Source organism: Dermacentor albipictus, chromosome 9 (genome assembly GCF_038994185.2).
Source record: "Dermacentor albipictus isolate Rhodes 1998 colony chromosome 9, USDA_Dalb.pri_finalv2, whole genome shotgun sequence".
Lineage (NCBI taxonomy): Eukaryota > Metazoa > Arthropoda > Arachnida > Ixodida > Ixodidae > Dermacentor > Dermacentor albipictus.
Window position 1 is genome coordinate 62844620 of NC_091829.1, and position 27985 is coordinate 62872604.

General features: G+C 44.5%; 2 protein-coding genes across 3 annotated transcripts in view; one reads left to right on the top strand and one right to left on the bottom strand.

Moving 5' to 3' along the window:
• The first annotated feature begins 13277 nt into the window (after positions 1 to 13277).
• LOC135919805 (zinc finger protein 625-like) overlaps positions 13278 to 27985 on the top strand; it is a 134690-nt gene continuing 119982 nt past the window's right edge. Inside the window, exon 1 of one of the 2 annotated variants that reach the window (XM_070526147.1) lies at positions 13278 to 13404. Coding sequence is in view for 1 of the 2 variants with exons in the window: in XM_070526144.1 (XP_070382245.1) it covers positions 13349 to 13404 (56 nt within the window). In the remaining variant the exon portion in view is untranslated. The remainder of the gene's footprint in view (positions 13405 to 27985) is intronic. The other variant, XM_070526144.1, reaches the window with a different exon arrangement.
• LOC139049783 (gastrula zinc finger protein xFG20-1-like) overlaps positions 24587 to 27985 on the bottom strand; it is a 73159-nt gene continuing 69760 nt past the window's right edge. Inside the window, exon 22 of the mRNA XM_070525587.1 lies at positions 24587 to 26726. Within this exon, the coding sequence (XP_070381688.1) occupies positions 26096 to 26726 (631 nt within the window). The 3' untranslated portion in view covers positions 24587 to 26095. The remainder of the gene's footprint in view (positions 26727 to 27985) is intronic.

Here is a 27985-nt window from a genome sequence, read left to right on the forward strand (position 1 = left end):
CCATACGCAGTGGTTTTTCTTTCTGCAAATATGTCTTGAAGGCATGCCAGAGCTTCGTGCTGATGGGGAAGCCAAACACGATCAAGATTGTGCAGTGTTGAATTCTTCTGAAGCTTATCACGTTTTATCTCAAACAATGGGCAAAATACGACAGTGCTCAAATTGAAAAAAGACGTCGTTCTCTTGGGCGTAATACCCTTGCCGTATTATATTCTGTATTATCAAGTAATAAGCACATTAGATGCCTCAAGAAGTTCTTGCTTATTGTTAAACTATTATGAGCAGCAGCATAGCCCGACGAAGGGAACGACATACTGAGAGGACGCATTTCTACCGAGGTATTTTAGCTTTTCAACGTATGCCCTTAGTTGATTGTCCTTTTAATAAAGATAGGTGCGCCATCCAAAGATTTACTCGCCTTTCAGATACTGATTTTCCGATACCCATTTATTTACTCCTGTAGCTGAATTTCTTATGCAACGGCTGTAAGCAATGCATGTTTAGAATCTATTTAAGAGCGCGAAAACGGCTGTCCTCGCCAGTGTTCCCGCGTAGGCTATGAGTACACTATAGGACAACTTTCAGAAAGATTTGCTCAATGCGCATATGTAAGATTCGTGTAGCAGACAGTACATTAGCCTAGAAAGAATAGCGGAAGTACAATTTCACGTGGAAATGCCACTCAAAGGTGCAACGGAAAGCGTAAAGTACGTTAAAAGTGTTGACTGTGTGAATAGCGCTGGAAGGATTGTACGCAGGGGCACATTTTCCTTAAGTACGCAGAAATTGCGTGACATTAAAGGAAAAGGAAAACGCGAGACGTGCTGAAAGGCAGTCGTTACGGTAGAAACCTCTCCAGGATGATCATCGACGCCACTACAAATAGCATAAGAACTGTAGGCACACGCCGCATTGTCAATTACACCTTTATTTAAAATATGAAGGGGAGAAGTAGGCTAAGAACGTGGACTGCACTGCTACACCCACATGCCTTGGTGTTTATGCCTTGGTATGCCACAGCAAACATTATACGCGGATTCCCAACCACCGGAACTAAAGATAGGAGTTTTATCTTTGACTTCGAATGAAATACACTGCGATATCATAGACGTAATTTAAGGAACGCATTTTTTATTGTGTGGCATTCTCAACTTAGTCCTGCCGCTAAAGTCGCGACGTTCGCCGGGCCTGCGAAAGAGGTTGCGTAGATACGGGCAGAACGAATAATGCTTGACGCATCCAAGGAAGGCTAATCACCTTACAAAAAATTGAATTCAGCAGAAAGCCGGTGTTTCAGCATGACGTAAGTTTTCTAGTTAACAAAGCATTTCAATTTGGAAGTAATGGCACCCTCATTGGAAATCGGTGGCTACTGTGATTGTTGCTTATTCAATGCGAATAATGTTTAAGTTTCAGAAGCGCCTTGTTGGCACATTTGGTAAAAATTTATGGCAACAGAGCACAAACTCACCAATACTTTTTTTGTCCTTGCGGTATATTTTCAATAATTTTTTTGGGATTGTTTATGCTGCGGCTGTAGGTTGGCTTTCTTGGCATAAAGAATGAAGAGCTCGAATATAGGCTGTTTTCGGGTGCCCCGAATTCTGTGGTGTAACTTCTGCATTCGGCAGCAGCGGGATATGTCTTCTGCTCGTGACATGCTATTGGTGAACATTTCTGAAACTCTGCCTGAAACGGTAGAGCACCGTAACGCCCCACAGCATAGACATCTGAAATGCCGGACTAATTGCACATCACACTCGGCACTCGCCTCAAAGCACTTGCTTTGTCATCCAGCTTGATAGGTATAAGGGAGACATTAACGAGTTGCCAGCAGGTCAAACGCACTGAGATTCGGTTGGGTAAATGGAATTGTGGACCAATGGTCAAGCGATGATTCAATTTACGAGTGAATTAATCATTCTCTGGAATGAACATTCTCGGCTTCTGCCCTTATCTAGGAGCGTGCTTTACCAGCCCACCTATTAAAGAACAAATTCTTTCAAAAACTTCTACTGCATAGGCGACGCATGAATTTGCGTATATAAGATAAAAATTTCTTAGTAAGGACAGTTATCAGCTGGCTGATGCGGAAACCACTTTGGTGGCGCTGGTAAAGTGCATCTTTGTTCACTATAAGTTTACCGCATCCACGGTAACCGTAGGAGTCATCTGCCATATTTGTGGTAAAGGCGAGTGACAATCGCCTACGTACCATCGACGTTGCAAGTCTCGTCGGTCATCGGCATGCGCTGCAAAGTGTCATCAGAAATCCTACAAATAATGAAGTAGTGGACAGACAGTTACAAGCTGTGACAAATAAAGGTGAAATTGTCTTTTATACAACCAAGGTTCAGAAAAAGCAAAGTCTTGTTTTGTAAATGCACTACTCGCAACGGTTCGTTCTCAATAAATACCTACTATGCTGGCTGGCCTAATATGAACGGCACACTCGGGGCAATACATGGTGGAGAGCACTCATTCAACTTAGCCGAAACGGCGCCTTGGCTTGCACAAATACTGTCAGTTTACCTGTTGAAGTACTTACAACGTGCCATACGTAGTTTGCTATGCAAAATTTTTGCGGCATCGGGGTTCTGTGGGGTGCCCCTAAGTGCAAGTAAACAAGAGCATTTTTACAGTGCGCTTTCATCTAAATACGGTGGTGCCATCCGGAATTGTTCCCGGGACTTCAACCTATAGCACTCCATCGTATGTGTGCATTGCAAGAAGTATACATCAATGGAAAATATTTTTGTCTGTACGTATACGTTCGCTTTATGTTCTGAAAAATCTTATCCTGAGCACTAAACCGCTGACTTTGCACGGAACATGGCAATATTTTCTCATCGCCCTTGCGTCGACGTGTCTTGATCTAAGAAAGCAACCAATTTCATAGCTCAAGCCGGCTACAAGAAAGACCCTTTTCAGGTGGGAACAAATGTACAGATGTTAAAGGCTAATACATTGGTCGTGTCTAAGGGTAACAGTATTCAACGAAAAAGATTTACAAGTGGCGAAGCTCACGTTGTGTATGCGCCCAAAGTAGATGAAGCCTCCTGGGCACCGTCACGGCTTGTACTTGGTGTTGTTTTGTCCTTCATGCTTAAGTCAAGAGGCGTGCATTCGTTGCTGCTGTCTTCAGCCATGGCTGCTCTTTCGATGTCCTGTAACTGGCGTGTATTGTCGGCTGCACGTTGTTGAATCACCGCGCATGCGCACTCAATGCCAAAAGAAGAACGGAAACTAATCAAACATTTGTCACTTCTGTGTTTCGATTAAAATGATACCGCATATCTGGACAAAAACTAGACGTTTGAGACCGCCACTAGCTTGACACTAATGTGCAAATTTTTGAACTCCAGCACAGGCGACCCGATTACCCATTCTGGCTTTCCGCCAAATGATTTACCCAAAATAAACCTCACTTAATAAGAAAACAATGCATTTATTGGATGATATCGCTACTTTTCATTGGTGCTTTCCTCAAAGTGAAGAGCACATCCTGCTGTGAAGAAATTTTTGCTCGTGGAAGCGCTACTCGTAGCGCAGCAGGTACGAAAACTAAGTTAGCCTTAACTAGCGTATGATTCCAACACCTATAGTGTTGGGCTGCTGAGCACAAGGTCGCGGAATCGAATCCGAGCCATGGCGGCCGAATTGATGCGAAATGCGAAAACACCCGTGTACTTAGATTTCAGTACACGTTAAGGAAGCCCAGGTGGTCTAGATTTCCGGAGTCCTCCACTGCGGCGTGCCTCATAATGAGAAAGTGATCCTGGCACGTAAAACCCCGTAATTTTTTTATTGCCAGAGGCTACGATTCTGCTGACTGCTGCGGCATTCTCAAGCTCATTTGACATAAACCAGGTAGTTCTTTATTACCTGACGAGTGGTGCTTGCTTTGTTGTATTGCCCACGAATTCCAGTACTGTCTTCGCTAACCCTTAGCAATACAGAACTGCAACTGCTTTGCACATGTCGCTGTTCTTCAGTAGCGAACGCTCATGCGCCATGTATAGTCGTATCTCAATCAGACCCGACACATTTGCGACAGTTTTGTGTGATTGCTCCGCAGTCATCAATATCGTTTGACGCCCCGCACTAAAACTACTGCTGTCGTTAAAAATATACGCTGCTGCCCACTCCGCACCTAAAAGAATTGTGTTTTAGAAGTTGCATATAGATGAAAACAAACCATGTTCCAAACCTTTATAACAATTGCAAATATGGAGCCACAACAAATAAGGTTCACGAGCAGAAACAAGTCGGGTCAGCAGTCGAGTCAATTTTCCCTGTGCACTAGCCGTGAGCGGATTCGCGCTCCTGTTTTCGCCAGCGTTTGAATAACAAAGGGGACAGTCGCCATTTACTGGTGCTTCCATTGCTTCATGAAAATTGCTGCGGTACAAATGTTCCCGCCGCTGCAAACACGAGTGAATATTGAGAACAAATCGAGGAAAGTTAAGACGCCTATGGCTTTTGAGCTTGTTATACATCGCGCCTCAGTCTGCTATCTGTATTTTCTGTAGCTGTGCCAGTTGAACATACATTATACACAGCATCACGAGGCGATTTTAACACGCTAGGGACTCAGACAACGTTAACTTGATGAAGTAAATTATATCTGTTTTTATTGCGTAAGCAAGAGTGAAAAGTCTCGCCAACAGGGTGATTGCAGCGTAAGAAGAAAAACAGTCTCTCAGAAGGCTAGCAGTCTACATCCGCAATGCTTGTCACACAGGAAGTCCACAGAGGCTCATTAGGTGATACAAGTGTAGTCCAGTAATTGATTTCCTCAAGAAAACAGACAGGTGAGCTAGTTGGTGGTGCATAACTTCTGGCGAAGAGCAAAAAGGCACGTAGGATAACAAGAGTGAAGCGTTGTGCATTTGCTCACTTCTATTGTCCTACTTGCCATTTCTCGCTTTGCCCCAACTAATTTATATCTTGCTACTGCCTTTAGGAAAGGATATACGTGACAGTATGTAGCATTCGTAGAGGAATAGGTGCTCCAAATGCTAAAGGGAAGGGCATTTATTTCCGTGTTTAGTACATTCAATGCTTTCTAAGTAAATCTGTCAATAAACATTGAGGTTCAGTGCAAGCATATCGGGACATTGTTCACGTAATTAGGTAAAGCTCGTAACTAAATTTTTAACTCAACTTTCGCAACACTTTTGCCGCTGCGTGACACTGTCTAGCAAATACTTTTATTTATGCAATATCTTACTTGGAAAATGAATGATAACGGTGCTTCTTCTTGGCTGCCGCAAAGTTGATGCTTGCTAAGCGTGTTCAACATCGTTTATACAATCCTAGGTGGGAAAATTAGTGGTTGTCAAGGAAAAACGTACCGCACCCAAAGTTCCCATTACAATGACCTGCCCGCCAATCAACAGAAATATCTATTGCCATAAACCTTCGTATTTGAAACTCTCGCCAGCATGCCCTTCAGCATGCCATTGTGTCGGCTACTGTATGACATTTCTTTCTCATTCGATAATATTTTACTTGCTTGGGTACCAACGAAGTATGCAGCGTGCATTGTTTCGTTTCTTTTGCGTCTTTTCGCCATGTTCACTCGCCCAGGTGACATGTCTTTTGCGTGTATTGTATTTCATTTGTGGAAAGAGAAATTTCAGCACCACAGCGTTAAGGGTTTCCCGCATGGCAGAAAATGCGCTGTTGGCGTCGGCGTCCTGCGCCGGCGTCCCCGTGAGCGAAAATGTTCGTACTGTATAGAGCATCGCACGCGTATTGCGAAGACGTGGTGTCGTTCCCCACCTGCGGCAAGTTGCTTTTTTATCCACTTTCAATTCCAAGAAATAATTATTTTTTTAAATTCAGTTAGTAAGCAAAAGTAATTTCCCCTATGTGATGCTTGGTATCGTCGTTTGTTGCCTACTTGTGATTAATAAAAAGCGGGCCCCTCGGTTAACCGCCTTTCGTTCTTTACATATTGAATTGTACATACCACACCTTGCTGTTTGACTTACTCTATATGTGGCTGATAGTGCCACATGCACCATCCTTTCACTGAAGTTGGTCATACCTTGTCTTACATTCTTACCAAGGTTATTCTTCGGAGTTTTTAGAATGTTAGCCCACAAATAAATGTCGTGAACAACGACAGCGCATGTCTGCCATGTTGAATATTCTGAGAGTGAAATAGTAATCGTGCCAAAATATAACAAGAACCCCATATTTTTTTTAGCGTGGCTGTGCGCAACTTCCGGAATCAGCTCACGCAAGAGGCAGCGTTTCTACCAGAAGGCACCTCTTCGTGCATAGCATTCACCGCCAGCGTTTTCCAGTAAACATTACAGTTGCATAAGCTGCAGTAGCCGCAAAGCGTGAGAATAAGTCAGGAGCCTTCTAATGCTATCGCGTTTCGATCTAAAGACAAAGCTTAGGCACGCACAATGTTTTTGCTGTATGAATAACAAAAGCCCTAAATTATGTCACTGCGTCGTCTGTGCTAAGCTCGCTTACATAACGTCAAGTTAGATATGGCGATTTTTAAATATCCGGTAATACCTAAGCGCTGCTTGCAATTTGTGAATGCGAAAGCATTAATGTTCACTTGAACGTCGCTCAGTGAACCTTCGAGTTATGAACTCGTCACGGGGAAGGGAGTGCGCTGACACCCGTGGGCAACGCCTGCTAGATAGCCAAAACATGGTGAACTTTGATGCGTGACATCATACTACCTTGCCTTACTACCATATAATCTAATGGGGACACCCCCGAGTAAACTGCATTGAGGTTGACGTCACAGCTTTTTTCACGCTGGGCTTGGCAATGAAAAGTTCTGTCCAAGAAGTCTAGCATCATAATGCATAGTGCACAGGCCTGTTATCTTGAAGCTACTGGTCTAGTTCAGTGGGCAGGACACTCCATTTCTAAGCATGGAATTACAGGTTTGAAACACTACCTCGAACGTTTTTCTTGCAAATTAATTTTCTGCTTTTTATGTAATAATTTCTTCATAGCAAATAAACAGGCGCAGTCAGGACGCTGGCGGACGAGGAACGTGTCGAGAACGCAGCTAGGCAACCGAGAAGGAAGATGATGTGGTGTCGCGGCGGCCCCCTCTCCCTTCACGAAACACCTCGCCTGTCAGCTCAGCGGTAGGTCACTCGAAATGCTCCGTCGAGTAGTAGTAGTAGAAACATTTATTTCGAAGGGAAAGAAGTAGTTGTCGAATACTTGGGCGGCGGATGGAGAACTCATTTCAGAGCCCCTGTGGCCTGTGCTGCTGCCCTTGCCTGCTGTACCAGGCTGCGCTGGGTTGTCCGGCCCGAGCTGGACAGAGAGGCCTCCCACTGCTCCTTCGTTTGAAGTGTTCGTAAGTGTATGGGTTCGTCCCCCGTGCACCCCCACGTAACATGGAAGGCGGTGGGGTGACCGTCGCACCATGGGCAGGTACGTCTGTAGCGTTGTCGAGGCACGCACGTTATGTGGTGTCGGAGCAATTCGCGTTTGCTCCGACAACACATCAGTTGCAACGTCGTTTCGATGCCCGTGGCTCCCGTTAGGAGTTTCTTAATGGTCTTGGCCGCTTTGCGAATTGATCCGGCGCAAAGAACTTGCTTCAAAACCGCAAATGAGGAAAAACGCTTTCATCCCTGACATGTGCGGATTGGTGTGGCATAGTTAATAGCTGATTTCTGCCCAGGATACCACGGTGTTCTCGTTAAATTTCAGCCCGCTCCTTAAGCATGACGCTCGTGTGTCTTTGTGGGAATGTTGTAATCGGGGAAATAGATTAAAAAAAACTGTAAGCTGTGAAACCGCAGCTTGTCACAGCTTCAATTGGTAAACGTAGCGGTTCACAGTAGGATTGCGGCCAACTTTTCAGATCTCGAAACAGTTACCCGCGATTGATCGGTGGCTTCCTTTGCTTTTGCATCATACGTCGCTGCGGGTGACATGGGCACTCTCATTGTGGCAGTTGTCTGGGCCAAGATCTTTCTAGTCGTCTCGTGCAGAGGTGCGTGCTCTGGTGGTAGTCGTAGCCTGCGGCTAGCTCGCTCGTCATTACAACGTTCACGTTATTTTCATTGCTGGTAGGGTTTACTCGGTCTCCACGAAGCACATCTACGAGATGTCACGTTGTAGTGACATTGAACAATGCAGTCAGAAGAACCACGTGTCATGAAAGACACTTTATTGGACGAACCGGATCCAACAAAACAAGTTACGTTCGGGCAGAAAGATAGTGCCGGGCGCATGAGTCGATCGTCGAAAAAATAATTTGCGGTTAAGCAGCGTCGGTTATTCTCCCAATATTCGTAGAGGATTACAGCGTGATCGTTGCTACTCGCGTGTCTTCCAGAATGCATAAGTGTGTTCTCGTTGCACATGCAATTTGATTACAAAAGGCTCGACTCCAAGATAGGAAAAAGATAGAATCGACGAGAATATTGCAGAATGTTCTGATAAACGCTGGTGCATCATGCCCTGAGCTGGAACTTAACATTTGTTAATCGGTGAACCGCGTTCACAGCAAAAATATATAGAAGTATGCAGATCAATATTATAAATAAAAACTACATCTCAATCGTCCTGTCATTGTTCGCAGGGATAAGTTTGTAACATCAGGCTAAAAAATTCCACAACTGTAACTAGAGTACAGCGCACGTCAAAAGAGATTACTTCCAAGTTAATAAGAAACTGCACTTTAAAACTGACAGAAGTTCCACCTGAATAGAGAGAACCCAGAGACAGAAAACCAAAAATTACGTGTATTTAGCAGTTTGTAAGGGATATAAATTTCCCCATTCCTATGTCTTTATATTGTCGTAAAAACTGTCTCTGAAAGGCAGCAAGTTCTAAGGACCTCAATCATTATCAGAGATTAGTGTTTTAGTCGAAAAGAACAGTGTTTATTTTTAAACGGTTCCTAATGAGAGGAGCTGCCTTTAATTTGAACTGCAGAATGAATAAAAGCACAGTGAGGTAAAGCTTGTTTACCAGTACACTGTCTAAGCACTTGCACGAAAAAAAAACGAGCTGTCAAGGATGTTGTGCGAATGTTTCAACCTTCTAGTAGCATGAAACATAAAATTGCAGCCCATTATGCTTTGTTTACAAATGAGTTTGCGAAATGTACCTTCGCAAACAACGTAGTTCTGCAAACAGTGATTTCTAGCCAGGGCCTGCAGCATACTTCACATTCAAGCATCCCATAGTCTGCTGGAGACGTTTTGTCTCGCAATTTCAAAAAAATAGGTGCAATACTTTAGGTCTCCCATTTCATTTAGCAGTTTTAAGCGTTTGAAGAAGGCCGTCTCTCTACACGATGCGTTCGGTTAGTTCTCACCCCTGTGGGTTAATTTCAGCGTTATTTTCCGGCATAGATTCATGGTCACGTTCATATGCGATAACGCTGGGCCATTTACCTCACTTGCGCCACTTTGCCACTTTCGCCACTTACGTCACAATTTTACGACTTCAATGCTGTATTCATCACGAGATGGGCAATAAGTTCAGATGCATCTCTAAACATATCTCCACGCAATTGGTACCTACTATTCTGGCAGAGATGTGCTTCGAGGTATTCTTTCTTTGCGAACCGAAATCCACACTGCTTGCACTCCTACGGCATTTTAACCTCGTGAATTCTTTGGCGGTGACTTCTGAGAAGTGAGTTACGCTTAAAGGAGACATTAGATACGTTGCAAACCAAAGGTCTGTCATTACTGTGTGTTATGAGATGAATTTTAGGTTCCGCTTTGCTTTGAATGGTTTAGCACATATTTGGCAGATATGGGGTTTTACGCCTGTGTGAATCCGTTGATGAGAACGGAAATTTTAATTGTACGCGAATGATTTCTCGCATATTTCGCATTTGTAGGGTTCCTCGCCGGTATGCGTGCGGTAATGTGCAGTTAGACTATGAGCCCTGCTAAACAATTTACCACACGTTTCTCATTTGTGGTTCGATTTCTTGACAGACTATCGATCACGTGCTCGGACAACGCAGGACTCTTGCGGTTCCCTTCCTCTGGTTCCAGTACCATTCCTGCAAGTATGCGGACAAAGCAGCTCAAAATCATCATCATCATCATCATCACCATCATCATCATCAGCCTGGTTACGCCCACTGCAGGGCAAAGGCCTCTCCCATAGTTCTCCAACAATCCCGGTCATGTACTAATTGTGGCCATGCCGTCCCTGCAAAATGGCTCAAAATGGCTGACCCTTTTCATTGGACGACAAAAACACATTTTTATCCAATTGACAGGTTGAGAGTCTAAATCGCCTATTAAGGATAAGGCAATTAGCTAAATTTTAGCATTAAGTGGCTGCATTGATATTTAGCGCTCGATTTGGGCTTTGGATTGCCCGAAATAAACACTGGTACTTTTGGTGGCCTGTGATGCTGAACTGGAAATTCGGAACTTTCCTCGTTCGTGATGCAAGCATAACAGAAGCCGTGCATAATTTAATACATCGTGCATGTCCTGCATGAAACTGGTGCAGGAGAGTAGAAATATCTGTCAGTGATGGTAAGTACAAAAATTAGCTGGTGTAAGTATTAAAAATGCAGCTCCATCTACTACACGCTCACATCGAGTATTCAGCGAAAGTCCAGAAACGTGCCCTCGGAAGCGAGACGTTTGGCGTTGAAAAAGACTGTTTTGCGTCGGCTAAAATACGTCTGCGTTTCATGGCGCAGCTCTTAATGTGCCGCTCCTGCGGCAAGCGTCGGCGACGTAACCGAGCGAACGAGCAAAACGGCGAAAGATGAAAGAGCGAACGCGGAGCGGCTGAAGACGCGAGCCTTGAACGGTCGAGAGCGGAGACCAATGACAGCTGCCCCTTCAGTGAATAGAGCGCGGAAAATTGGTTTCATGCGGACATGCCCGACCGCTCGTTTCGTACTAGCATCTGGTCTGAGCCAGAGCGCTCATTTCGTGCCGAAGTCAGCTCGTATCGGCTCTCGCTTTGGCTTGTTTGAATTGCTTGGTTCGGTTGTCTTGGTTTGCGATTGTTTTCCAATCGGATTTTATGCACGACACGAATTGCTTTGGATTTTATGGAACCCGAGCAGCACCAGCTATTACACTGGATCCTTCGATCAGTCATTTGAAAGAGCCGTCTCCATTTACCTGTGCTACTTGTCTCTCCCAATTTATGTTCCTCAATAAATCGAGAAATGAAAAACATACACGGTTGCTCTCAAATTTCGCAGTAAGGGCTATTGTAGAGGTCGGTGAATGTTTCAGGACGCATTGTATATTAAGAAGAGTAAACAAGTTCGGAAGGATGTTACGCTTTAATACCACCTGAAGACGAAGTCCTGCTGCACAAGTGTTAATGCCTAAACTTGTACGATCTGACGGGTCAGACATAGTGAGCTGCGGTGTGAAGTCAACATTTGTCACTGTAGGTTGACCTCCTAACGTCGCATGAGGGAACATAATGCAATACTCAAAAGTCATTTCGTTCTTGTTTTCATTGGCTCTCTTTTTTCCCGTCGCTCATTCGTTCGGTCGTCGGTTCAATGGATGTTTCTTCTTTCCTTGATTCATATTCAGCCATTACATCCTTGCATGCTTATAGGGATGTGAGCCATTCTTGATGACGATGTTTTGCTCTCACTAGGACCGCTTTTATTGCGGGTATAAGCCATTGCAACTAGCCACTTGATGTTCTCGCTTTAGGGAACTAGAAATAGCACAAAGGCCAACTATTCGCTTTATTTCTGACACGTGTACGTGGACTGACAACCCCGTCCGACATCATACGTCTTAACTCAAGCCCTACATATCGAATATCCCTCCTCTAGGTACTGTACACGTGAGCATAGACTTCTGCTGCTTTTACTATACCTTTCAGATTGCTAATGATATTACGCTGCTAATCTTTCAGTGCATACATCTTGGTTTGTGTTATGCCAAGTTTTTTTTGTCACCGATTTTAGGTGGCGTCCATATTTTATGCCTTCTTCAGTATTTCCCACGTTGTAGTTTTGAATATCCCTTATTTCCGCTGTGTTGATCAGTTTTGACAGCTCCGCGAATTCTACCCTATCTCTTGATTTTGACACTCATTTTTTCTCGTTCCTTTAACTAGGCTGACCTAGTTAAAGTAAATACGTTTGGTGTTCTATTTACTAAAACCGAGTAGGGGAATGAAAATGTGGCATGCCGTTTGTTCTCTTTCACTTAATACCATCTGAAATCAGACTGCTAGATCATATCGACGTCTACCAAAATTCTAAAATTGATTAGTTCGTATTAATAACAAATCAAATTGATTGTAATTCAAATTGATAAAGACAGTAAAACAACATCCGACATAGGTCTCCGCCTCAGCCTCACTTGTAGCTTTGACCACGCAACATAATATTTGCACTAACCGCCTTTTAAATGCTTCGCAAAAAAGGCGTTGAAATACTTGTGACACATTGAACTGTTCACTCTCGAACCTTCAAGAGATTTCTCGCCGTGAGGTTACGCGCTTCGACTACAATCACCGGGTTTACTGACAGCGCTGCGCTCCAGCTCTGAGTGCTCCGAGGCGCTCCCACCTTCAAGCTCGGAGTGTGGCCGAGATACGACATAATTCTGACCGCGTGTCTCTTCCGATTTCTCTTCGAGCAGCCGAACGTTTGGCTGGAGCAGACTCGGGAGAGCTCGGCAGCCTCCAGAGGCCTCTGCATGGCTGCCAACCGAGTTGGAACACGGCAGGGACCAGTCTAATGTGGGCAGGCTATGCCATCCTGCTCAGAGCAGCGGGAAGTCCACACTACGCACGAGTGTTCACAAGTTACTCAGGTTTCGTAAGAAGGTCCTCCAGCGGCACACTGCGCTTATCGAATGATATCGCATACAGCGCCATGTCATTTACGCATACTATTTGCCTGGACGTGGTTGAATTATGTTTGGTGCTAACAACAGTAGATCCATTCACCATTTTCCTGACGTGAACCCCTTCGCAATAAATGCCATCACTCGGCGTCTAAGCCAACTTCGTCCGCCTCCTGTTCTATTTAGGTCTCGCGTGTTTCCAGTCGCACCAAATAACTGACAGTTCAGACTAAACGCGTCATAACTGACTTCCCGACCAGAACTTTCAAATCTCAGTGCCAGATACCGCGCATCAAAAAGGAAAAAGAAAAGTAACGCTGTTGGAATGATGTGTCATGCCCAACAAGGCGGCTGGTTTCTACGTCGCTCCCTTATCTACGCGAACAACTAAACTGGGAACGAGAGTAGCGGCGCCGGTAAAAGGTCAGCGAAAGTCGCGTGACGCAGTGGTGCGTTGCAAGCACACGGAAGAAGCCGACGCCGGAGTTGGTTTGACTTACTTCAGGGGTGCGAAGGAAGAAAGAATGTCACTATGGCGGATTCCGGTCTCACCAAGGAACATAAAGCCTCCGACGAAGTTGTAAGTGAAGCTTAATCGCTTTTTCAGCGTAAATAGTTCTCCAGATGGCGTCAAGGTGAACCCGCCACTAAAATTGTTTCCGCCAGAAGAACACTGCGAGAAAGCTAGCAGCTGGGAACTACGTTAGGGGTCGGAATGCAGAAATATTTCTTCATTAAGAATAATGGCACCTTACGAAATTTCGAAATGAATGCGCAGTCCTCCACTGTTTTGTATCACGTATCAAAAAGCTGTTTATAAAGGACATTGATTTCTCTGTCGTACCTTGGGCGTTGCATTGAGACTAACGTTAAAGCAATCAATCAGTCAGTCGATGAAATTTATGTAGGAGCAACTACCTGGTGCAGGCAAGCATCGCATGGTACGCATTTATACTAACGCATAGAATGAGGCTTACGCCTTAATAAATTGCCAAACAATCGTGTTGCTGGCCTGAATAGACCGCTGTGGTATTACTACGTAACCTGCGAACATTCATGTCGCAAAGGCAGCTCGTTCGCGTTAAGTTTGCCTTTGCGGCCGACACAATAATCACGCATTGAGTAAACTCAGTCATGTCGAATTTTGCTTCTTACATGCTCATTGGGAAAACTGCAAATGCCCGTGTACTTCGATTTAGCGCACGTTAAGGAATCCCAGGTGGCCGAAATTGCCGGAGTCCTCCACTACGGCGCGCCTCATAATCAGATAGTGGTTTTGGCACGTAAAACCCCATAATTTTATAAACTGCAAATGTCAGCGTATGGCGAAACGCGCGCGGCGAGCTTTCCGCCCCCAGACGGTTCGGCGTGCATTGAAAGATCACGTGACCGGATGTCTTTTCTCGGAGCTCAGTCAGCGTTTTTTTTTTTTTTTGAAGGCGAAAACCTTTCTAGGCTCATTGGTAAGTTTGTGTCTGCATGCCTGTCCGCTGGAGTGTACGCATGCAGAAGCGTCATCACGCCATAGGAAGACTGATTAAACACATATTAAAGAATGATAAATTATTGGTAGTGACAGTTAGTGATAAAGTTAGAATAGAAATTGGTAGGGTTAATAATGATTAATAATTACTACCAATGACTTGCAATGACTACCACTGACTATGAAATGGTCAATATGTCTAACGACGAATTGTAACAACTACGGTTAATTAGAAATGACCAAAAATGCTTAGTAATGTCCAGTAATGACTACTAATGACCAAAACGAATTGTAATGACTACTGATGAGTAGGATATGACCAACATGTCTAACAACGGCTTGTAATGATCACAATTGATTACAGATGACTAAACATGCTTAGTAGTAAGCCGTAATGACTGATGAGGACTCAAATGACTTTTAATGACTAGTAATGGCTACGAAATTACCAATATGTCTAACAACAATTGAAACGACTACAATTAATTAGAAATGATTAGGAATGCTTCGTAATGGCTAATAATGAGTAATAAATATTAAAACTACTTGTAATGACTACTAATGACAATGATATGACCAACATGTCTTACGACGGCTTTTAATGACTGCAATTGATTACAAATGACCAAAATTCTTATATGCGAGCACTAATGACTAAAAGAAAGAAGGGAAAGAGAAGGGGCAAGGAGAAAGAGGCGAATAATAAGAGGAGGAAGGGTAGGCTTTCGATGTTCACCTCTTACGAGAGATCTTAGGGGACCCATTAATTTTTTGCATGCTACCTAGTAGGTCAGATGGTCTGCGTCCAGCGTCCATCGATCTTTCACGGAATGTTTGAGGGCAATAATGACATTGCGCGAAAACGCGTAATCACATGGTACGTTTTATCAAATCTCGCGAGCTTTGGCGACAGTCCGGGAAAAGAAATAAATAAAACCACAGCCATTAATTAAATTATTCGAATGTTTCTCAGTGGTACTTTGCGACATCTCCAGTGAAAGTTTTGAGCTTTAGGCAATACTTTAAGAATAGGTTAACTAATTATTCATAAATAATTACCTAAGACCATTACGATGCATCTCAAGTTGCGAAAGAGGACAGTGAACAATGCCTGCATCCACAGAATCTGACATTCGGCCGACAGTCAAGTCTCATTGAAACACTCCAATGATACGCCGACCCTATATCAGCGCTTACGCGGCTGCTGTGGAGATAACTGCCCCCAATTTCGACACATGCGGATCGCTGTCTTCTTTGCTTAATCTCTCGGCAAAAGTACAATTTCCTATGCGGTATGGATCAAGTAAATAATGGTGTCAGCAGCTGGGGAGTCAGCAGATTAAGAGCCGGAAGCCATTGCATACCAAAGCACCAGCATTCTCTGCATGGGAGGCTAAATTTAAAAGCATATGCACTTTGAGATTATAATGATTGGGAAGGCCTTTTTACCAGAAGAATAATAGTACGATTACGTTATATATTACTTGGCATTTTGACACATTTCCTGTTATTTTTCTGCCTTATATGAGGCTCAGCAACTGCATAACTTAGTGCCTTCTGAAACATTTGATGGAGGTGGAACTACTTAATTCATAAGGAACTAAATGCTTTCGTTTTATGCACCGAAATCACGATCCGACTATGAGGCAAGCCGTAGTATGGAAGTTCGAATTATTTTCGTCCCATGTTCTTGCTGCGTGGGCAACCACGCTACACCACCTCGGTTAAGTTAGACATCATGTGTTTCATTTTACGTGCTTTCTTTTAGATTAACATCTTGCTCCTTAATATGTTAATATATTCAACAAGGGGGACTGAGTAAGCAAGGTAGCCGACCTGAAAGTGTGCATTCACGCATAACAGGAGCGCAATATGCTGCGTAACCTTTTTTCTTACTTTTTTCTTGTCTAATCGTGTTCTTGCAACTCGTACGTACGTTAACTTCAGCTCCCCTTACCGAACGCGCAAAATTGCTGATGCAGTGACTGTTCGCACCTGGGCTAGCCCTCCCCGGGAAAAATGTGTGAGTACAGATGTGATTGTTCAACGCCTAGCCATCCTTCTCTGCATTCGTTTGCAATAACGTTATCTAAATGTGCACTCACGTGGTGCCACCTTCTATATTGGGTGACGCTTGGACCATGCCTGGGCGGCTTGTGCTGGGCCTTGTGCCACTATTGTCAGTGACACCTGTACGATACAAAAGCACATCGAAGGTGTTAATTGGCCGCGGTGCAAGGGTAATTCATATGAAAAGAATATATGGTTTTGATAGATGGTGCGAGGCAAGAATCTTTGTCATTTCTCTTTGTCTAAAACATAACAGCACCATTACGTCCCTCAAGTATAGACGTCTGAAAGGCCGCCCCAATTTCACACCACACCCTGCATTCGTATCAAAACATTTTCTTTGTCTACTAAGTATGATCGTTTCAAGGGAAAAATATCATGGTTGTAGCGCGACGGACCCACTGAGATTCTGCTTGGCAAATGAATCGGTAGACCAACCCACACTCACCGATTTCACTTTTGAGTGATCACGGCATGGAACGGACAGTGTCGGCTTCTCACGCGACCACCTAGGAGCGTGCATTCGGAATTCGCTGATATGAGAATTCGTTCAGAAACTGGAATGCATATTTTTGTATCTTTTGCATGTATTCACATGATCACAATTCTTTTCCCAAGGACAGTCTTAAGCTGGCCTCTTCGGAAACAGTCTTGGCGTGGCTGGGGAACTGCCTGCTTGTACGCAATAAGTACACCGCTGCCACGGTAGACGTAGGGGCTGTCTGCCATGTTTGTTTGATTCCGCTTTTGCTAACAAACGTTGTGGCTGGGCTGCGATTGATGTCTCGGGCATCTTCTGTACTCCTGTGGGATTCCAATAACTTCCCCATGTGTCGTCTGCGTTGGTTGTCTCCGGATGTATGGATGCATTTACCGCCTAGATTACCACGACGTGAAAAGACCATGCTGTACCACCAGAGGGTAGGCGTTGCGTTTCAGTATGTGTCTTCCTTATTTGAATGGCCAACGCACCCACGTACGGCACATGCAGCCGCAGCAATGAGACGCTCGCACACGTTATCTATGTCTGCCCGCGATATAGCGGCCGGTGACACAGTACTGGACCAGTTGGACAATCGTCCACAGTGAGAACTAACGATTTTAGGTCAATATTCTCAAATAACATCCGCGCAGAAGGCCTTAGTCGCTTTAATAAGGTTCCTGCGGTTTACCGGCCTTCACCCTATACATTAGGAACGTCGCCCCTCACCACTGTCTCTTTTGACTGTCTCGCTATCTTCCCGCTCCGCCCTTTTCCTCTTCTTATCCCCCTACTCCTCACCCGCGTGCGGGGTAGCCAATCGTAACTACCTCCGGTTAACCACCCCGCCTTTCTATGCATCCTCTCCTCTACCCTGTTTGCGCTAAGTGCAAATGACCGCCGCCTACATGCTGTCGGCGTTTTTAGTCCCATCCGTTATTGGGCTGTGTTGCGTGATCCACTGGTGAGGCCAGGCGTCGTCAGAAGTGCTGCAATAATAAAGGTATGCGTGTTAGATATTGACAGCTGGGACTAACAAAGTTGAAATTATGTTTTGTTAACAGAATGTTCAGAAAAAGGAAACTACTGTTTTGTTAACACGGTAATTGCAATGTTTCGTTCTCACTAAACGCAAACTATGCTGGCTGGCACAGGACAAACGGCACAAGGGGGATGTCTGGTGCAAGACACTCATTCAACACAGTCGAAACGCCACCTACCTTGGCTTGAACGAACATTGTGAGCTTAACCCTTGGAGCACTTACAACGGCCATATTGCCTCCGTATGTAGTTTGCTATATAAGATTTATGCTCCACTTATCACAGTGGCAGAAGACTAACAATTTCAGAATAAAATATTTAGCTCCATGGGGCATTTATTTTGCAATAATAAAACAGGTTGAAGCGTAAACATGAGTGGTTGGATGGTTTCAGCAATTATCATGCAAGCCAGCGGTCATGTTAGAAAAATGGCCATTTGTACATCCCTCTTGCGTGTTGTATTTCTGCATCGCCGTTGTAGATATGGAGTTTTCACGCTAATTAGATTAATCACTCATGGATTGAGGGGCTATTGAGGACAGTGGGAGAGTGATTATTGAGGTTTTGAGGGACAGTGTATTGTGTGTAATATTTGAAAGTGTGGGCTTAAGTGATTTACCCTATATACAAAACAGATTTCTGTTTCGTAGCCATGTCTTAAATGGAAGAATTCAGAACGAAAAGACAAATTCGAATGAATTGAGAATCAACGAGGATGGATTTCATAAACATTTCTCAGCAAGCGATGGTATGTTTCCTCCTACTGTGCTACTCGCATCAGCCTACCCGACAATTTCTTGAAGGATCAAATTTGTTGTCATAACAGCATGAAAAATGCCTGATGAAAGATACAATGCTCAGCTGGAGCGTAGCTGAAAAGCGACGTCCCACTGCTATTGTTCGCAAATGGTAAAGGCTACCGTGGAATACCGTGACTTTCCACTTCCTTATCACTGTTGTATAAAGCCCCCCAAGTTTCGTCATTTAAAAACTGTTTACAGCACTCTGGTAAAAATTGTAGTGGTAAAACAACCCTTGAAAAAATACTGAAGTGATTTCATCGGTCAAACTACTCCGAGCAGGAAATGGTTCAGCTTGCGAAACAGTACGTTTTCTCTTTTATACGTATTTGTCGTCCTTAGGAAACACAGGCAAATGAACCAGCAATCGTTTTAAGCCAACCTGCGGCTTTTCCTCCACTGGGCTTATGTTTTGTGAAAATATAGCTTTATGCAGGAACTACATATCCTTGGTCACAGTTTCTTTTTTTATTGGAAAATTACGGAAATCACTTACCGGCTCGGCAAAGCAGTTGTGGATTTCGCTTAAAATGATTAATTCCAAGGTTTCTTGTTCAAGAGCCATGGCTTCATAAAACGCATGTCACACAAGGAGTACTGCGCTTAAGTTTTCACCACCGCCTGCGGCTTCTTTGATGAGCACCTAAATGCAGCTAAACGCGAGCTTTTTTGCAGTGCGCTTTCATCGAAATACGGCCGTCACATCCAGTATTGCACCCGGGACGTTGATTTGCAGCCCCCAGTGGAGTGTGTGTTGTGGAATAATCAGACAAACGAAACACATTATTCTTGTTAAATAAACTCGCTTCACGTTGTAACAAGTCTTGTCCAAAGCGCTAAACAGGTGACTTTGCGCTGAACTTGACAATATTTTCTCACCACCCGTTCAACGACGCGTTTTTTTTTTCTGATAACGTCGCCGATATTAAAGCTCAAGTCAGCCGACAAGAAAGACGCGTTTTATGCGAAAAAAATGCCTAGCGGTTAAAGCCTTCATTCTGCGTCGCGTCTGCAATTGACAGTATTCAATGAAAATTTTACAAGTGGTTGAACTCACGTTGTGTAGGCACGCAGAGTAGATGACACGTTCTGGGTATCATCACGTCTTGCACTCGGGGTTGCTTCGTCCGTGAAGCTGAACACAGGAGGCGTTTAATCGTTGCTTCTTTCTTCAGCCATGCCTTGTGTTACGACGCTTTAATGGTCTGGTACGTATTCGCCACTGCGTGATGTTGAATCACTGCGCATGCGCCCCGAGTGCCCAGAACGAACGCAAAGAACGCTTTCGGCACTTCGGGATTTAGAATAAAATGACATAGCATATATTGTAAAAACGAGACGATAGAGTGTGCCGCTAGTCTAAAGCTAATCTGCAAATCTTTGAATACTAACAGAGCCACACCGATAACCCTTTCTATATTTCCGCCAGATCATTTAAACGAACTAACCCTCACTTCCAAAAAGAAAAAAAAAGCGTTCACGTGACGTTAGGATTGATGGATGTATGAATCGATGGATAAAACTTTATTTGATCTATTTAAATATGGTTGGGCCCCTAGACGTCCGGGGTCCCCCTGGCCGACATCTTTAGTCAAGCACAGTCCACCAGCCTGAGCTGGTCATTCGAGAAAGTGGCGTGAAGAGCAGCCTCCCACGAGGAAAGGGAAGGGTTGGGAATAGGCTCTACCGCCAGGGGCTTGGGGCAGCTCCTCAAGCAGTGGAAAATATCTGCCTGGGGTGCTCGGCAGGTGGTACATTGTGGATGATGGAGAGCAGGGCAAAATAAATACGCCAGATATAGAGAAATAAATGCTTTGGTCTGGATCTGGCGCCAGTTTGAACTCTGATGGGCGGTAAGGGAATGGTGAGGGGGAGGTAAATCTCGTCTATGATCCCTGTAATATGTGGTAATCTGGTGGTAGGTGCAGATCCCCTCTCTAGGTTTTTCCATTGGGTTGGGTGAGTGGTCGTCCAGGGTCCGGAGGGAAAGACCTCGGACATGCGCATTAACGCGCTCGTTCCCGGGGACGCATTCATGCCCAAGTATACCCTCGTGATAGTCACCTGAAGGGGAAGCGAAGGAATGTTTTGTAAAATGTGTGTGACCGTCTTAGGTGCTACGCCTGGAAGGAAGTAACGGTATTCACTTTGGGAATCGGGCAGATTTCTGTAATGGTAGAATGCGCAGCGGCATGCACCACTGCTAGGGCTAATGCGACCCCCTCAGCCCCATCGGTGCGCGCTGTTTTGATCGAGGCAGAAATGTTAACGCGTGCGTCCTCTGCGATGGCAGCCGCCGTGACCGTTCCGTTGAGTGGACTGACCGCGCCGTCGACATAGAAAACGTTGAGACACCCCGATTAGCCTTTCTATCTTTCTACCAAATCATTTGGACGAACTAACCCTCACTTCCGAAAAGAAAAATCGTTCTTGTGACGTTATCATTACTTTTATTTCACGCTCTTGTCAAAGGGAAGCGCCCAGCTTGTAGGGGACGAATAGTTGCTCCTGTGAAGACTCGTGAAAGTGTAGGAGATGTACAAAATAAGTTAGCCCTAACTAGCGTATGATTACCAAATGTGATAATTCTTCCGACTCTCACGCTCTGTTCCAATGAAGCACATAATTCTTATCGCCTGACGGGGGGCGCTCACTTTGTTCTGTTGTCCATAAGTTGCCATGCTGCTTTCCCACTCCCTAGAAATAAAAAAAGTGCAAATGCTTCGCACTTGCCGCGCTCCTTCGGTGAAGATATATACTGTTCGTCTGGGTAGCGTGGCTTTGAACCATTTTTCTTTAAGGGCTTTGGTTTATTTTTCCACATCCTAAGGTGGGCCCTTGTTCACGCGCACTTGCTACCTCCGATAAGCAGTAAGGTTCACCTAATTGCGACAGGGGTGGTGTCGTGCCTAGCAGAAGCAGCTTGTGCTTCCAGGGAACTTTGTGCGCATGCGCTACTCTTGCTGAGCGCTCGTCGCTTCGCGGCGTTAGCAGGCACTGACGGGCCGGTGAGTGGACGCTGTAGTGTAGTGAACACTGTAAACTGCAGTGTTCCACGTAGGTGTGCAAGTTGGCTTTCCTGCATTGCGTTTTCGGCGTTCAAGGAGGAGTCAGCCAGACATAAAAAGCTTCCCTTTATATGTACATACACTGGAGGTAGGACATGTCGCTATCCCAAAAATTTGTGTTCCCAAACCGGTGGCCCGTCACCTATAATTACTGCGCACTGCGAAAAGTGACGCTTGTGACATCACGTGCGAAAAGCAAGCAGTCTTTTAGTTATATCTGGGAGGCATTGCCCACGAAAATGGTTAGGTAGATGGTATGAAAAACTGAGCTACACTTAACAGGAATGCTTCGCATTCAAATTCAGGCGTGCCATGGAATTCGAGATTGCTTTTTCCGCATTGTCGCAAGTTCTGCGGTAACTATGGACGAGAGAATTCCTGGACCCATCGATCATAACCTAACCGTCTTGCTATTTTCTGCTCGAAAAGATCTGCACTCGTCGCATGGTAAACAAGAAAGGCAGCAGCGCAGTGCCTATAGTTAGGACGCTTCACACTGGAATGGCCGTCTACAGGATATCTTTCCCGTCCAAATAAGAGCCACATTCCCGGCACCGATACGGTTTCTTAGCCATATGCAGGCTTAAGATTTGGAACATTCTTTGCAAGTGTCAGACGCTGCTGTGGCATGTGCGATGATTGTCGTCGCGCGCGAGTCGAACGATGCATCGCATTGCTCGCATATGTAAGTCCTCTTGTCGAAGCACATGACACGATGCACTTGCAAATCACATGAACGGATGCAAACGCCACTGCACAGGTTACAGACCCATTATTGGGCTTCTTGGCTTTCCTTGGTTACAGCAACACTCCTTGAAGTAAATTGAAGAAGGATCCTAGCATACAGACATGAATACATAAAGACACAGACAGACACCTGGTTACATCAACAAAGGAGCCACTTTTTCTGCGTCCTGGGAAAATTCGGTGCACGCATTACCACATTTACGGGAAAGCAATTCGCGGCTTCTGTCATCCTACACCGATGTTAACCATTTGGGCTAACAAGAGAAAAATATTTACGGGTTTTCTTCTCACTAAAATTTCTTGGTCTGCAGAAGTCAGTTCGTATACTTCCAGAGAAATACAGGAGCGGGTCCCGCTTTTTGCAAAAGAACATGCATTGTCCTGCCGGGAGATGCGTGTCGATTCAGGAGCTTAGGCTTCGGATGATTGCGCAAGAAGTTTTCAAAATTGCCATACGTACGTTCGCTCACAGTCAAACAAGCCGGGTTTATTCCACCGTGTTTCCTGCAATATACTACAGGGAGCTCTGGCACTGCAGTCGTTGAGCCATCATGGGAGTGATGCGAAACACATGGACGTGTCGGATCTTCATGCTTTGGGATTTCAGGCGGTCTTGTGGATTCGTTGATTGCGCTTTGTATGCATTTATTATCGTAAATTTCAGAGCAATCTGTGCTTTTCTAAGTGGAGATGACGCTGCGAACGTGCACAATTGCTAGTCGTTGCAGTGGTTCAGCTTGTCAGTGTTGCCAACTGGAAACGCTACAAGGGTCTTAAGGCACTATGTTGCCCGCGATAAATTCATGTTGATGCGTGCGTCCATGATGTAGTCGTTTGAAGCCAGAAGGACGAAGTCGAGGCAAATCCATGCACTTTGCATAATTCCCATGCTGGCTGTACCGCCCCATTGCGTCGGCCGTGGACGCTAGCGCGAGAGTTCCCTATAGTAGTTATTGCATGCAGCTATTGTTGATTCGTTACTTATGTTGATCTTACGAGGCACTTTGGGGGGTTGTATTGGTGCCGTTGCGTGTCTTTAAAACCAAATTCCTAGCACGATATTGACAACCAAGGATCACTCGAAAATAATGTGAATACTTGGGAAAAAGTTGCTTTAAAGCTTACGTGCTGCAAGCGAATATTCGACTATGGAACAAGTGGTTCAGATTATTCTGTATTTCCGTTTTCGAACATGAAATCAACGCTTTTGATTCAAGAGGGAGGGTTAACAGGCATGGATACTGCGAAGAGTGTACTTCTAAAAGCTATTTGACAGATACAGAGCCTGGTATAAAGATACAAAAGGATGAGATGTCTCAGAAAGGCTGGCCAACGTTTCAAAAGGAGCGCCTACTTTTGTCAAAGGCGGTTTTCTCATTGTTTGCAATTCTTATTCTCCTTACATTTCACCTGACCTGACAATCCTTATTCAAGTCTTACACCACCCTACAGGTTAGTTGGGTGATATCACCGGTGGTCGTTGTCGGTGTTAGCTGGCACGAAAGGGAGAGACAGAAAAATAAATGAGCGCAGTGGCTCGATAGAGTAGAGCAGAGTAGAAGACTGGGAAGGCAGCAGAAAAAAAAGGAAGAAAAAAGAGGCAAGACGTTGGAGGGTGTTGGGGGACGGAGAGGTTAAGGAACCTTGAGAGAAGCGGAACAGAAGCCATGGGTGTTGTAGGCTGCATGCGTTTTCGGTGTTAGAAAAGCTGGTGAAGCGGTCAGTGCGCGAGTAACAAGAAGAAACGAGTTTAACAAATGACTTGAGTGGGGTAGCAGCAGTTCGTCGGGTAAATGTGCAGATGTTAAGGTGGCGACACTGAGTCTGGGGGCAATAGATAGGTTAGAATACGAGTATGAAATGAGATATAATGGGATAGAGAGGGAGTACACAAAAAGAAATAGAAACCTTGTCGACTTTCGTCTATAGACATTCTGAACACTTTGAATAACCAAAAGACCAAACCTATAGAAAGGCAAGATCGTGTATAATAAGCCCATATAATTTTGCTAGGCACTTAAAAATCGTTTTTGCAAGAGCAACACTGTAGCAAGAACATTGGGTGAGGAAATAATCTTTATTGGGCGAGACTGAACCGACAAAAGAAGTTATACTCGGGCAGAAACATCGTGCGCTACACATCCGTCGATCATCCAAGACGTGGTTAGTGTTTAATGAGCGTCAGCTATTCCCACGAGATTCGTCGAAGATTCCACCGTCATTGCTGGAGCTTGCACGCCTTTTAGAATGCACATCTCCCTTCTCGTCGCGCGTACAGCTTGAACACAAATGATTCGACTACAATGTAGACAAAACAGACAACCGCCGAGAAAGTTCGGGAATGTTCTGATACATGCAGGCGTGTCATGCGCTGAGCAGTAACTTAACATTTGCTAGCAGTTCAAACGTGTTCAAATTCAGATATATACAAGTAGGGGCGCCAATATTCATAAAACCTGAATCTTACTTGTCATGTCCTTGCTCGCACGGATGCGTTTGTCATATCAGACTAAGATTTCACGGTTGTAAGCAGAGAGCACTCCTAGTCAAAACATTTACCGTTCTTGGGGATAAAATCTGCAATTTAAAACTGACGGAGATTCTTCCACAATAACACAAGAATAACAAACAATTTATAGAAGGAGAACATATCACATAGTGAAGCTTTGAACTATTTGAATTTCATTGTCTCGCTACTGTCATCAGCTTAGTTTATGGCATACAACCAAGATCTTCGGTAAGAATATAAGAGACAAAGAGATAGCTAAAATATTAAATCCATTGAGAGGAACGTCTAGGGAAATAAATTTTCCTATCTATACAATGTCGCTATACATTTTCGTAAAAGCTCCTGCAAGTATTGTCGGTCGAAGGCTACAGTGCTCAAGAACATCACATAATATCAGAGATTACTTTTTAGTTTACTACAACAAGAGTCCTTGATTTGTAAAGGCTCACTAATGAGAGGTGTTTTCTTCTATTCACACAACAGAATCACTAAAAGGATGGTTAATGCGAAGCGATTGCCGAATGTACTTCTCTAAATAGGCTGTCAATGGTCTTATGCGAACATTTCCACTTTGTACTTACACAAAACAAATACTTGCAGCCCATCAGGGTTTGTCTTGAAATGAGTTTGCTAAAGCTACATTCGCGAACAACATAGGTCTGCAGACAGAGAGCGTGGTCCACGACCTTAACTGCACTTCGACATTGATGCTCGATAAATACTTGTATCGACAATGTCTCGTCTACTAGCGTTAAGAAAGGAACATTTAACTCAGCGGTTTTAATTATGAAGAGAAGCCGGTCTCTCCATACGATGTATTTAGTTGTTGCTGGCTCCTGTCAAAGAATGTCAGTGTTGTTTTCCTGCATGATTTCTGTCTCACGTTGTTATACAAATGGCGTGCGCGATTTATTTAACTTGCGCGCCAGCCAAGATATTACGAATGCACAGGCCTAGGCCTCACGAGGTGTCTATTCAGTTGAACCGCATCTTCAGATTAATCTAAACCTAAGTAGCACGTATTATTCCGGCACAGCTGTCCGTCAAGTGTTTCTTTCTCTGCGAAGCGAAATCACTCGGGCGGTATTATATGCCCGTGCACCCTTGCGTAGTGATGGCGGAGATGAGAGTTGTCTATAAAGGATTCATCACATATTTCGCAAACGAAAGCTCCTACTCTACAACACGATTTGAGATGACGCTGGAGAGAGAGTTTCGCTTTGAATGATTTACTACATTTATGGCAGACATGGGGCCTCTCGTCCGTGTGAGTGAGCTGGTGTCTATAGAGAGCCCCTTTCTGCGCGAATGATTTACCACATGTTTCGCAAGTGTGGGGTTTCTCGCCAGTATGAGTGCGCTTATGGTAATCTAGGTGATGAGAAAGCCGGAACAATTTATCACATGTTTCGCATTTGTAGGGTCTCTCGTTTGTATGCGTGCGCTTATGGATTTCTAGGTAACGAGCCCGGAGGAACAGTTTACCACAGATTTCGCATTCGTGCTTTTTGGCATCACGGATGCGGCAGCACTCTACAAACTCCGACAGCTTCACAGATGGTTGATCGCGTGCTTTACAAATGGGGGCTGTGTCGCCTGTGTGTTGGTTGTAATGCCCGCGTAAGGCATCCCGCCGTCTCGAAACATTCCCAGAGACACCGGACAGCTCTTGATGTCCGCTTCCTCCGCTTCTAGTAGCGTACCTGTAAGTAGAAGGTCAAAGGAGCTCAAAATAGCCGGCTCATGCTAGGGGAGATCAAAAACACATATGCCAACTGAGACGTTGACAAAATAAATCTTGCTTTATTGTTAAGGCGACTAGCTGAACCTGACTGCTCACTTGCTGCATATTATCTTGGTGCTCTATTTGGGCTCTGATTTGGCGTAAATCGAACGCTGCTGCGTTTGATGATCTTTCTTGCAAAACTTCCAAAGAGCCATCTTCGTCAAAGTGACAAGCAATAAGAAAAATGCTTGGTGTAATACATCATGTATAGCCTATCTAAAACAAGTTCAGGTGAGCAGAAATGTCTGGCAGGGAGTTATAATGGAGAAACATAGCATGTTTATATATTTAAAGTACATGTGTGCATTTACCACGCTCACAAGTAGTTTCCAGGAAGAAAGTCCTGAAATGTTTCTTGGAAGTGAGAATTCGACATTGGAAAAGCCCGTTCTGCATCAGCTTAAATTCCTCTACACTTTTAGGATGCCTTGTATATTAAGAAAAGTGAAAAAGTTCGGTAGCATGTTGCACTTCTGTAAGAGGTGAAGGCGAAAGCTTGCGGGTCACGTGGTCGTGCATTAAGTAATGCGATTGTAGAGGTCAGACTTATTACAAAACGTAACCAGCCGCACTGTGAAGTAAACGTATGACGCAGTTGGTCGACCCCCTCAACCACACATGCTTGAACCTGATGCAATACCTGGAGTCTCTCTCTTTCCTTCCTTCCTTCTCTCGTTTTTGCTTCATTCATTATCAGCCTATAGATCATTGCTTGTTTACGGTGTATGAGCGATTCCTTATTATGTCTTGTCTGTGGGCTGGAGCCGCGTTTTCGAGGTAGGAGCTGTTGCAAAAAACCAGTCAAGGCTTTCGCCCTCAGAATTGAAAATCGCGCAAAGGCACGCTCGCGTTGTTCCTGACACAAATACAGGTGGACAGCCTCCCTGAAGGGCATTTAATGTCCTGACACAATCTCTACGGGTAGAACACAAAGAGCAAAATTGCAGATTGAATTTTTTCTGCCGTCTTTCTAACTGGTAATTTAACATTCGACTCGGATTCGAACCGAAGGCATCGATCAGCCGATGTGCACACAACCTATTCCCCCATACGCAGCGAGCACAAATGCTTCATATCATTCATTGTTTTCACGCACAGCTGATGAAATATGCTGCCGAAAGAGTTTGTTTCCTACTTCTTCTCGTTGTGATGATATGCATTACAGCGTTCAGTGCA